Raw genomic sequence first — 13,455 nt, 5'->3', positions numbered from 1 at the left:
GTATTCCTCTGCGTAAGTAGAAGCCCCACACTGTAAAAGTCCTGCATTGAAAATGTGAGTAATCAAGACCTGGGCCATTTCCAGTATTCACCACTAATAACATTTATTTATCAACCGAGGCAGTTATTTATTCTTGCTGTTTTTTGGATTTATTGGATTGTAAACTGAATTGTAAATTGTATTTTTGGGTTTTAGATTGTTGATTGGACAAAACTCAATATCTGAAGATGTCACCTGCATCCTTGGAATTAACAACAGCCGTTTTTTACAACTTTTTACATTTTACGGACAAACGACTGAGAACATAATCAGCATATTGAGAGAAAATGACATTTACTATTAATAATAATGAAAAGCATTAGACAAAATACATGTTGTAGTCTTAGGTGTGATGAAAACAAAGTACACCTTTATTTTCATAAGGGTGGTTTATTTTAATTGTCTGTATACAGTATGAACAGGAGTCTATATTGATATCCGTTTGTGTAAATCAACGCTTCATTACACTCGTTTTGAAGCAGACTCATAAGGACTTAAACCATGGCACAACCACACAGTCCCGCCCCACTGTAATCCCCTTCGCCCATGATTTTAAACTCCAAAAACCTTCTTTTAAATATACTGCAAAAACTGTGAATATAGAAATCCACACAGTAAACTAAAGTACAGAAATGTTTTACTTTATGTCCGGCATAAACCAACACATAAATCTCAACTTTGAGGCTACTCGGATTAATCTGCTGAGCGTCCGGTCTGGAACCGGGACGAGGCTAGGATCCTGTGAGGATGTTACAAGGCCAATTCTTCAAAAACATAAAAAATAATATTACTTTTGTTAGATCTATCGCACAGTAACTAATGCAGCTAGTTTGTGGCAAGTGAGCAATATAATGCTTTGAAGTCTTATCGGGCTAAACCGTGTGATAATCCCTCTGGAACTGAAACTAAAAGTACTTGCACAATTCTGCAAGTTCATTCATAGTGAATACAAAAGCAGGTAACATAAGCACTATACAGTTTTCAATGTTTACATAAGCGTATACACACAATCTATAATATAACAGAGTAGACTATGCCATGAATCAGTAGTCATAAATATTACATTGTGCATGTTCTATTGCACATGTCAAGTGTTTGTATGACATGATAGGTATGGGTTAGTTACCTAGATGTCATTTGTTTTAATACAAAGATGCAACAACACAGATTTCATAGGACACGGGCTATACATTTTCACATATCCACTTTTTTTCTTTTTCGTCTTCTTCTTAGGATGTTTTCCTAAATAAACCAAACCTATAATACAACAGTGATATTAAAGTGTGATAAATATTCATGCACAAACAGATGATACTACCTAAGATCTAGTATGTGAAAAGATACTGCTGCACAAGCCAGCTGCTGTATACGCACGGGAGGGTTTTTCGGCTAAACTGGACATGAAATTAACAAAAAGACAAAGTGAAGTGATTGGTAAAAAAAGGCACATGGATTTTTAGAGGAGCTTAAACATGAGCACACACATCTGACAACTGTCTGGAAGTTCTTTCCGTCTTTCTCAACAACAGAATCAACAGTTACAAAACAGACTATCACATGCAACCACACAATAAGGTCCCACACTCAGCACTAAACTAAACCAAGATCTTCCCACATTTTTCTCTCTGTTCAAGTTTTTTTCCATGTGTTCCAAAATAAGACGAGGGGTCCTAATCGCCTCTGTTGATTTAGGGTGTTCTGCCATTAACTCGACCAAGGATGAGGATGAACTGAGTCTTGATACTAAAAAATCATTTAACATAATTAATGGGTGCATGTTACAAACCACAAATGGGAGAGCGGAGGCTGGCACACATCGTTTTGAGGGTGAATGTCATGTTTGCTACCCAGGACTGAAGAGCAGTTCAGTTCAAGGGATGCACTGAGCCTCAGGGAAACTCTCCCCCTCAGCCGTGTGCTGGACTGTGTGCTCCTGCAGAGCTGTGAGGTCAACAAAACGCTCTCCGCACCACACACACTTAAACTGTGTCTCCCGCGAGTGCACGCTCTGGTGCTTGGCCAGGTGCTCTCGTTGCTTGAAGCTCTTGTCACAGCTGGCGCACTTGAAAGGCTTCTCCCCGGTGTGAACTCGGCGATGGCGCTGCAGCTCGGACGAGTACCTGAAGCGCTTTTCACAGTCGGGACATTTCAGCGGTTTCTCGCGGGTCGGGTCGCAGCGGTGCTGAACAAACTCTGAGGACGACACAAAGCGCTTGTCGCACAAAGAGCATTTTAGCGGCTTCTCTGTGCAGTGAGAGTTCTGGTGGCGCTGCAGCGTCGAATTCTTCTTGTAACCTTTGCCGCACACATCACACTTATAGGGTTTCTCCACCTCACCACCACATTTATGCCTCAGCAGTTCTCCTGATTGGCTAAAAGATTTCTGGCAGGACGCACACTTAAACAGACTTTCCATCCCATGAACCTGCTGGTGGTAAAGCAGGTGGGATGGCTGCAGGAAACCCTTATCACAGAGGTTACACTTAAAAGGTCGATCAGCTGGGTTTTTGTGAGTGCGACGGTGGCGTACGAGAGCGTACTGCTGTTTGAAGCTCATCTGGCACTCCTCGCACTGAAATGGTCGCTCCTCTGAGTGTGTGCGTTCGTGCTGCCGCAGGTCAGATGGGCGCTTGAAGCTCTTTCCACAAGAACCGCAGCGGAAAGGCCTCTCCCCTTCTGGCTGGCACTGATGGTGCAGGAGCTCAGACGACTCCTTAAAGTGCATCTCACACAAATTGCACTTGAAAAGGTGCTCGCCTGAATGAGCGTACATGTGCCGCACAAGGTGTGAGCGGTGCTTAAAGCTCTTCTCGCACACGGCGCATTTGTACGGGCGCTCGGAGCTGTGTGTGCGCTGGTGGTGCGCTAGATGTGAAGACTGGCTGAAGCTTTTATCACACGTGTCACATTTGTATGGCTTTTCACCAGTGTGTACTCTTTCATGTCGGGTCAGCTCTGACAAATGCCGGAAAGACTTATGGCACACTGAGCACTTATACGGCCGGTCTGGTGCAGAGGCCTCAAACGCAGGAGGAGAAGAGGCACTGATCGCTGCACCGCCACTGGACGTCTCACCAGTGGAAGGCTGCTGGGGGTTGGCAGCTGACGAGGTTGGAGTGGCGTTTCCAGAACCCGGCCGGTATGTTTTCTCACAGATGGAGCACTTCATTGGGTTGTTTCCATTGCCGTGCGAGTTGTGATGCTGTGCTAAAGAGGTGAGCAGAGAGAAGCCCATCTTACACACCCCACACACAAACGGCTTCTGCTCCACCTGCACACACTGATGCTCCAGCAGGTCTGTCGCCTGGCTGAAGATCTTCATACACTGGGTGCACTGGAAGGACCGGTCTTGGCTCACCATGCACTGGTGCTCATGAGGGTTGGCCAGGTGAGAGATGTCATGGCCACAGGCTCCACACTTGTGCCCTCTCTCGCCCCCTACCTGTAAGGAGGGCTGCTGGGCTTGAACGGCGTGCTGCTGGCCGTGCTGGGGCTGCTGCAGGGAAGCATCTGGCTGCAGGACGACTCCGTACACAGCGCAGCCCAGAGGGTTGTCAGTTCCCTGGGGGAGCGTGTGCACAACAGAAGGTGGAGCCACTGCATGTTGCTGCTGCTGCTGCCACGCCTCCGTCATCCTTCCACTTCACATACAGGGATTCAGCTCTCAGTGGATGATGGGGGTTTCAGTGCTCAACTGAAGAGGGTGGATGTGGTTAAAGAAATGGTAACCAGCACTCTGAGAGTGGCTTAGTGCTATATCTGTGTTTACACACGTCCTTAGAGATAGGTGAGGAAACCTGAAGGGAAAAACAAAAACATACACAACAAATTACTACGTGAAATTAACTGAATGATGTTTCAATGAATAAATACAATGCAAGGTGCTGATGTGACAGCACGGGGCTGAGGAGCTGTCAGTTTCCAACATAATTCATTATAAATAGCAATGTACGCGACAGAAACACTAATTTATTAGATTTATGTGTACATCTCAGCAGGGGAAGCTGCTGTATCCAGTGTCACAATAATGTGTGTGTGTGAATAATATTTCAAATCTAATTTGTGGTGAACACAGAAGTGAAACAAACCACCTATGCTAGCTCCAGAGGCCTAAAACTTGCTCTCCTGTTATACAGGAAACAATCTGAGAAGTACCATACGAATATTATTATCAGTTAGGCATTCAACACGGTGACACACGGACCCGGTGTCCTTTCCTTAAACGGAAACCCGCAAAAATAACAGTAAAGCGAATAACGCTACACCAGAAAGGGGCTCGGTCTATTTCCTGGAGAGCGAGCGGGGAACGCAGTAGACCCATTTCCCCGTTTACTGTGTATTTTAAAACGAAGACAGGTTGTGTAAATTTATTGATTACATACATGTATATAAGCTGGAGAAGTGTTATTTCATATATGGTGATTTAATGGTGCTGTAGCGGTTCCAGGATGTGGCTAACAGACGTTAGCTTGTCAGCTACGGCGGCGAAGCTAACAGCTAACGGCTAACCTAACGGCTAGCTCCAGCTATTAAACAACTGGACTTCCTTCGAGATTATCACCCGTTATTTCACATTAAAATTAATATATTAATAGCCGGTTTTGTCGCGCTATGAACACCACACACGGTGACTCAATTACAACAGGGTATAAGCTTCCTGAAAGGCCACAACAACTAGTTCTCCTTTGAAACGAGCCTTCGCTCCAAACGGACCCCAGATCAGACTAGGCCTCCCCGGAGCTGCGGGGGAAATTTCACCTCCTCCAGCGGAGCCTCGCACATCTGCACAAAAACAACATGTACATTTGTTTAAAAATCACGGAGACTTACTGGAGCCCGTTATCGATGGTTTCCACTGCCGTCTTCAGCCTGGGGTCGACAACCTTCGGTATATTTAGCACTCGGAGGACCGGCGGTAGAGGGGATGCGGTTGAAGCCGGACGCCATCCTCCTGCAGACGGACGGACACCGGAAGCCGCCACGCAGTGAGCTGTCGCCGCGGAGCTGCTGCTGCTACAGCCGCTCCATGCTGCAGGTGCACCGAGGAGCCCCAAAAAACAAGCCGAGCTGGACACAAACTGCTCTCTGAGTTAGTTTGAAGAGCATTCACACAAACACAATACGAGCCCTAAAGATATTAGCAAACATATTTCTTTGATGTGACAGTAGGGGGGAGTGTTTCTCTCCTTCAAGTGATGTAAACACTCACCTGCATCTGTCACACACATACACACACACACACAGACACACACACACACACACACACACACACACACAGATAAACTCTCTGTGACCATAAAAAGAATCAACAAAAAAGCCTTATTGTTTTATTATTTCTTAGATGCATCATTTTGTTGAAAACAAACACCTCACATTTGTTTAGCTTCACCAGCTGTTCTCTTTTAAAAGGTGTTTTGCTGTGGTGGAAGTCTTTAACAGATGATATATTAGGGACTGTTCTTTACTTATGAGAGCAGGGCGGTGGCTGGGGGTGGATTTTTTTTAGGCCCTTCCCGAAGCTACAAATATTTTTCCTTGAGCCTCCTTCAGTGTCTGGAGAAAACCCCATGACCCCCCCTCCATCATAAACCAGTTATTAGATTTTTTAAAACGTACCCTCTGATGTTTGAATTTTAGACGTTACAGATGAAATCCTGGAGCTGAAAGAAGCCTTGGTTTTCCCGCTCTTGTTGTGCTGCTGGTTTGTTCGTGCAAGCAGTTTAATATTTGGCAAAAGTAGAAATGAGATGTAGAATAAAGTGATTTTTATTAAATATCTCCATTTTAAGCTAGAGTATGGTTATTTGATGTATTTTTTTCTGACAGAAGCCGTCGTCGCACATGATGTGTCCAAGGAGCTGAAAAGCTACTGGCAAACATGTCTCTTTAATGTGACAATAGAGGGGAGTGTTTCTCTACTTCAAGTGATGTAAACTCACATTATTATTTTATTATATCTTACATGCATAAAAAAATCCTCTTACAAACCTCATAATTGTTGAGTTTCAACAGTTTTTCTCTTTAAAATATATTTTGTTGACGATATATTAGAGACTGGGGATTTGTCAGAGGAGGAGTGTGACTTCCTTTTTCAGACCCTCCTATTTTTTTTTTTTTTAATTTTATCCTTGAGCCTGCCTGAGTGAAAATCCACGACCCTCCCTCCATCATAAATTAGTTTTATGATTTTTAAAACTTACCCTTTAATGTTTGAAAGTTAGAAGTTGAAGATGAAATCCTGGAGCTGAAAAAAGCCTCTGTGTTTCCACTCTTGTCGTGCATGCTGGTTAGTTTGTGCAAAGATTTATTTTTGGCCAAATTTTAAATGAGACATGTAGAATAAATACAAATAAATATGAATTATATAAACCTTTAATAATAAAATAAAAATTGTTGTTTTTCAGTACATTAAACTCCCCAACAAGTGACTGTGGTTGAAGCGAGGTGGTTCCTCTAAATTTTTCAAAATAATTTGTCACCTGTTAAAGATAAAGATAAAACCATCAACATAAAAAAAATCAGTTAATTTTAAGCCCTTATGATTATGTTAATATAACTTGAATGCATCATCTCAGTTAAGTGCATTAAAACTCATACAGTACATACCTTGTATTTTGTGAGTTACAACAGTTAATCTCCTTTTAAGGTGTGTTTTTATTTTCACCTTGTAAAAATAAATTATTGAACACTAGATAAACCTATAATGAAAAAATAAATAATAGTTAATCCGTGCATTCAGCTACCCAGCAGTATAAAATACTTGCACCTGCTAAAATTCTGCTGACACATGAACACATCAGTGATAATACAACCCCTGGCAAAAATTATGGAATCACCAGTCTTGGAGGATGTTCATTCAGTTGTTCAATTTTGTAGAAAAAAGCAGATCACAGACATGACACAAAACTAAAGTCATTTCAAATGGCAACTTTCTGGCTTTAAGAAACACTAAAAGAAATCAAGAAAAAAATTGTGGTAGTCAGTAACAGTCACATTCTTAGACCAAGCAGAGGGAAAAAATTATGGAATCACTCAATTCTGAGGAAAAAATTATGGAATCACCCTGTAAATTTTCTTTCCCAAAACTAACACCTGCATCAGATTAGATCTGTTCGTTAGTCTGCAGTTAAAAAGGAGTGATCACACCTTGGAGAGCTGTTGCACCAAGTGGATTGACATGAATCATGGCTCCAACATGAGAGATGTCAATTGAAACAAAGGAGAGGATTATCAAACTCCTTAAAGAGGGTAAATCATCACGCAATGTTGCAAAAGATGTTGGTTGTTCACAGTCAGCTGTGTCTAAAATCTGGACCAAGTACAAACAACATGGGAAGGTTGTTAAAGGCAAGCATACTGGTAGACCAAGGAAGACATCAAAGCGTCAAGACAGAAAACTTAAAGCAATATGTCTTGAAAACAGAAAATGCACAGCAAAACAAATGAGGAACAAATGGGAGGAAACTGGAGTCAACGTCTGTGACTGAACTGTAAGAAATCGCCTAAAGGAAATGGGATTTACATACAGAAAAGCTAAACGAAAGCCATCATTAACACCTAAACAGAAAAAAACAAGGTTACAATGGGCTAAGGAAAAGCAATCGTGGACTGCGGATGACTGGATGAAAGTCATATTCAGTGATGAATCGCAAATCTGCATTGGGTAAGGTGATGATGCTGGAAATGTTGTTTGGTGCCGTTCCAATGAGATTTATGAAGACGACTGCCTGAAGAAAACATGCAAATTTCCACAGTCATTGATGATATGGGGCTGCATGTCAGGTAAAGGCACTGGGGAGATGGCTGTCATTACATCTTCAATAAATGCACAAGTTTACGTTGACATTTTGGACACTTTTCTTATCCCATCAGTTGAAAGGATGTTTGGGGATGATGAAATCATTTTTCAAGATGGTAATGCATCTTGCCATAGAGCAAAAACTGTGAAAACATTCCTTGAAGAAAGACACATAAGGTCAATGTCATGGCCTGCAAATAGTCCAGATCTCAATCCAATGAATGATTTGAAGAAAATGGTCCATGACAAGGCTCCAACCTGCAAAGCTGATCTGGCAACAGCAATCAGAGAAAGTTGGAGCCAGATTGATGAAGAGTACTGTTTGTCACTCATTAAGTCCATGCCTCAGAGACTGCAAGCTGTTATAAAAGCCAGAGGTGGTGCAACAAAGTACTAGTGGTGTGTTGAAGTGTTCTTTTGTTTGTTTGTTTTTCATGATTTCATAATTTTTTCCTCGGAATTGAGTGATTCCATAATTTTTTCCCTCTGCTTGGTCTAAAAAAGTGACTGTTACTGACTACCACAATTTTTTTTCTTGATTTCTTGTTTCTTAAAGCCAGAAAGTTGCCATTTGAAATGACTTTAGTTTTGTGTCATGTCTGTGATCTGCTTTTTTTCTACAAAATTAAACAACTGAATGAACATCCTCCAAGACTGGTGATTCCATAATTTTTGCCAGGGGTTGTATTATAATATTATAATGTGTAATGAAGTAATTTAAATATTTGGTGTACTTTTACGCGAGCAAAGCTTCTGAACACTTCCTCCTAAACAGGACTGATTAAAATCACTGCCAATGTTGAAGCTGTTCCGCTGCAGTTGTTTTTCACAGACGTATTTAATGCATCATTTCAGTGTTAAACACTAACAAGCTTCATATTTCTGGAGCAACAACAGCAATTCTTCTTTCAAACTGTATTCTGTTGTTTGTTTTTGTTGTGGAAGTCTTCACACACCTTGATGTAACAGATGAACTCTTCATTATAGTTATAAAGCGCAGCAGTCTGACTGAATGACCTCTGATGTTTCAACCTCATTAACAAACAGACGGCGTCAGTTTCACTTCAGTTTGATGTCATTTAGTATTTAGCCTCAGGGTGGAGCGATCACTGTCTGACAAGTCTCCAAAAACTGTTTAAAAGTCAGTCTTCACATTTCCTTATTTCATATCTGTCATTGAACTGTTAGTGATTAATACAGTTTATCTAATTTTATTGCTTTTGGCTGAGTATAAAGTTATGAATATTACCCATAATCACACTACATCTTGTTGACACAGTCTTTTGCTAAGTCATTGTGTTCTGCAAGGTCTTCAGGCGTGCACGGCTGTTTCAGCAACATATGAAGTGGTCCAGTGTCTGTAGTTCTGTTCCATATTCATGTGTCAACTCTTCGCTCCCCAGGTCACCCAGTTTCTCCAGTCTGCAGCGTCACCTTGCATCACCCGATTCCAGACGCAGTTTGTGAAGGCATTTCAAGTCCACCCACCTCGAGTGTGCACTGTGAGGTTGAGTCTCTTCAGTCCAGTTGCCAGACGAAAATTGGCATTGTACATTTCTGCAAACCATGAATACGTTACATCTGCAAGTTTCATATGGATCATATCAATGTTTCACAATTAGCGCAAGAGACAGGGATGCATGATCTTGGGTTTTTTGCCGATATCTGATATGCCAGAGATGTAACAACTCATTTGGCCAATAACCAATACCGATATATCCCCTTTTCCCACCTAACTTAAGTGATCACCAGGTCTCTTCTGTAGTGCAATTAACATCATATTATACATGCATACTCTTACCGTGACGGCCCACCTGCAGATGGAGACATGAAATACAATACTTTAAATGTATGTGATATTCATTGTGCAAAATAAGAAAAAGCACGTTGGCTGATTCTGACAGATCATTTTAAAGCCGATACCAATGATGTACCGATATTATCGTGCATCCCTAGAATGAGATGACTTGACATCAGGAGGTGGAGGGGATGGTAGATGACGAGACAGCTGTCAAGCTGCAGACCAACGTCGACAGCACCAGTTGTGTTTTAGTTTCCTGTTGCTTTACAAGCAGCTTTTTAGGCTCCAAACATTGGTGTTTGTTTGTGATCCATTGTTGTTTTCCTGCCGGGATAGTACCATGAAAGTTGTTGTTTTTTTAAGCCGTTCTTTGCCTAAACCTTATCATGCATTAAAGGAGCAATAAGTGGAAATTCATCATTTCTAGGTTGAAGGAATTAAAAAATTGTTATGTGAAGAACTAGAGGTGTAATTTCATCTGGAGTATAGCATGACCTCACACACCCTCTCTCTGTGTTGATCTCCAGCCCATTGTTTACAAGCCGGTCCGGCTGCGCGTTCATGTACGTTCATGTGAATCGCCGCCTCCTCCCTCCTTATAAAAGGCTACAGCCAGTGAACAATGGCAGCGCGTGTTTTGGAAGCAAAATGGCGGAGAGCTGAACGAAACGTTCACCTGAAGACAACCAGGATCTGACATTACCTCTTCTTCGTTGGCGAAGAAGTTGTCGGATAAAGAAAGGGACAGAACCCGGATTAACATTGGCCTTGCATTTCCAAGGTGGAGAGCACTGCAAGAGCTAAAGGGAGAGCAGAGTAAGAGGGAGGAGTGGCTCATGACACACTTTGTTTTGGTCTACAGGCAGTGCACAACAGCAAACCTAGCGGTGAAACGATTTCGCTTTTTGCCTCTTTAACCACAACATTGTTAAAACATAAAGAAACGTTAAGTTTCAATATAATAACGTTGAAATGTAGTGTTTCAGTGGTTTGCAAAAATGTACAGAGTCAATATTTTTTCAGGCAGTTACGTTGAATTTCTACCAGGCGAGAGACTGGAGAGTCTTTCGTTCCATGCTGCAATTCCTACTGTGATTTTGGCTTCGGAGGGGGTTACAGTCTCAGTGAAGGTTTCTCTGGGTTGGATTTGTTTTTGACAGGTGACTGACTGCATCTAAAGCAGATGCCGAACACAGAGAGCTGGCGTTCTTTTCTGCCTGTTGTGCTGCGTCTGATTTCAGGAGGGGCCATGCCTGATAGCATGTTCAGACCATCTGTCAATGTACATCTGAATAACCTGTTACTAAGCGATGGTCAGCGTTGATGGTGGTGTCCAGTGTCTTCACGTGGACTGATCTGTCCCATGTTGGTAATGTATACGCAGCCGTTGAGTAGCAGAGGACTAGTGCAGCGGATCGCAGGGTTTGTAGGTTGATGTTCCAGCTGGTGCCATTGAGTTTGGAGATGATGTTGTTTCCCACACAAATTTTGTCTTTTGGATTTGTGGTCCGAATGAAAGACATCCAGTGCACAAGTAAGATGTGTGTCCACAGTGTTCCAGGTTTGTTTCAGACCTAGCTTCACAGGTGTGAGTCACATACCTGGGTTTGTGATGGGTTCGCACGGAGGTGACTGTCTTCGTAGTTTTGTGTTAGCTCGTTCAGAACATTAGAGACTTTTTCCTCGACAATGATGAAGTCGCCTCTTTTGCAGCCTCACCTAGATCATCTGTATAGATACACCGGCTGGTTTCCTCGCTTCTTGGTTGGTCGTTGGTGTAGATGTAGAGCAGGACTGGTGCAAGGACCCCGCCCTGTGGTAGACCTTATTACCTTGCAGCTTAACATAGAACAGTTTGTTCTCTAGTATACTTTACAGTTCCATCAGCTGGGTGTTGTTTGTTTTCTCCTGGGTCTTGTGGAGGAGGAGTCTGTGCTGGACAGTGTTGTAGGCAGAGGAGAACTTAACAAACCCTGCTCCAGCAACCATCCCTTTCTCCAAGTGATCGAAAGATCGGCAATTTGATCCCAGGCTCCTCCAGTGCGCACTGGCTTTTACTCTTACCACTGTGCATATGCTGGTGAATCTGAATCATTCTAAACTGACAGGCACGTGCTCGCTATCTGCAAACAGCATACTGCCACGCCCTCATTTATTGATGCAAGGAGATAAGTTTGCTCAGAGGTGTGTCATGGAGAAAGTGGTGAAGTTGTTTCCATGCATCAAGGCCCTGATGCACCAGCATCGGATCGTCAGTGAGCGTCGGTGAATGTGAAGGCAGTCACAAACAGCTGATCAACCATTCGCCACTCTCTCCCAACATGTTCAAATGTAAAATGTCGAAAACTGGGAAACTCTGTTTTCATAGTTACATTTTTTAATAAATAATTGATGAGGATGACAAGGTGTTCATACTTATTCAATACATTTGACCAACACGTTAGTGAATAAACAGTTTTAAATATTGTCTATTAAAGCCTTGTTGAATAATTACAGTTTTAATATGCTCTGCCAGCCGGGCTGTTACCATCTATGCGTATGTATGGTCTGAGGCAGAGGTGTTCAGAGGCGGCGCTGCCTCGTTGCAGCTGTCTTGTTGATGTTGAGATATGTAAACAAACTACGCATCTCGCAGTGATGTGAGAAATGGAGCCAATCACAGCCTGGAGCACGTTCTCACACTTCACTGTCATTAATGACATCAATCAATTCACTGAATCTGTGGTGAATTTACTGTCAAACACTGACGCTTTGGGTTCTTACCACCAACCCAAAGTGTTGGTATTTGACAATCTGGGAATGACTCAGCAGTTAACTATCTTCCTCCAGAGTTACAATCAGCACCTTTAATTAAAATAAAAGATATTTGTTTCTCTGTTTGCCATAAAAATAATACCAATATCACCTGCAGGTGCGCTGAATAACTGATATTCATCACAGGAAAATTCTGTATATTTGCTTCAGAAATGTTGTTTGTTGTGTTCATCCATCCATTTTCATCCTCTTATCCGGGGCCAGGTCTGAGCTGAGCAAAGCACCCCAGACGTCCCTCTCCCCAGCAACGCTTCCCAGCTCCTCCTGGAGTATCTGGGAGTGTTCCCAGACTAGATGAGATATATAATCCCTCCAGTGTGTTCTGGGTCTGCCCCAGGGCCTCCTACCAGTGGGACGTACCCAGAGCACCTCCAGCGGGAGGCGCCCAGGAGGATCCTGAACCACCTCAACATGAAGGAGCAGCGGCTCTACTAAAAGCTCCCTCCAGATGTCTGACTCCTCCCCCTATCTCTAAGGCTGAGCCCAGACACCCTACAGAGGAAACTCTTTCGGCAGCTTGTATCCATGACCTCATTCTTTCAGTCACTACCCAGAGCTCATGACCATAGGTGAGGGTTGGGACGCAGATGGACCAGGAAATCGAAAGCTTCACCTTCCTGCTCAGCTCCCTCTGAACCACGACAGTCAGGTGCAGCGCCCACATCACTGCAGACACTGCACCAAACTGCCAGTCCATCTCACGCTCCATTCTTCCCTCACTCATGAACAAAACCCCGAGACACTTGAACTCCTTCTCTTGAGGCAGTAACTCTCTCCCAGCCCAGAGGGAACAATCCACTGTTCTCCAGCAGAGAACCATGGCCTCACATTTGGAGGTGCTGACTCTCATCCTGACTGCTTCACCCTCCGCTGCAAACTGTCCCAGGTCATGTTGGAGGCCACGGTGTGATGGAGCCAACAGAACCACATCATCTGTAAAAAGCAGAGATGCAACTCTGAGGTCACCAAACTGGACCCTTCCTCCCCCCAGCTGCACCTCGAG

At 43.1% G+C, this 13,455-nt stretch overlaps 2 protein-coding genes across 2 annotated transcripts in view; one reads left to right on the top strand and one right to left on the bottom strand.

The window, feature by feature from the left end:
• Window positions 1-13,455, top strand: part of LOC125880938 (dynein regulatory complex protein 1-like) — a 480,097-nt gene that overhangs the window by 370,436 nt on the left and 96,206 nt on the right. The gene's annotated exons all lie outside the window — the stretch shown is intronic.
• Window positions 375-5,223, bottom strand: LOC125880930 (zinc finger protein 319). The gene is made up of 2 exons (XM_049563771.1): window positions 4,870-5,223; window positions 375-3,836 (listed from the first exon to the last, which is right to left on the bottom strand). Exon 2 carries the CDS (start codon window positions 3,671-3,673, stop codon window positions 1,910-1,912), a length of 1,764 nt encoding a protein of 587 aa, XP_049419728.1. The 5' UTR covers window positions 3,674-3,836; window positions 4,870-5,223; the 3' UTR covers window positions 375-1,909.

The sequence above is a fragment of the Epinephelus fuscoguttatus genome, linkage group LG2 (assembly GCF_011397635.1).
Source record: "Epinephelus fuscoguttatus linkage group LG2, E.fuscoguttatus.final_Chr_v1".
NCBI classification, from domain to species: Eukaryota; Metazoa; Chordata; class Actinopteri; order Perciformes; family Serranidae; genus Epinephelus; species Epinephelus fuscoguttatus.
Note: the sequence above shows the minus strand (reverse complement) of the source record. Positions and strands in the feature narration are given on the sequence as shown.

Excerpts from the sequence above, each read along its gene's own strand:
- LOC125880930 (XM_049563771.1), bottom strand. The coding sequence starts at position 3,673 with ATGACGGAGGCGTGGCAGCAGCAGCAGCAACATGCAGTGGCTCCACCT.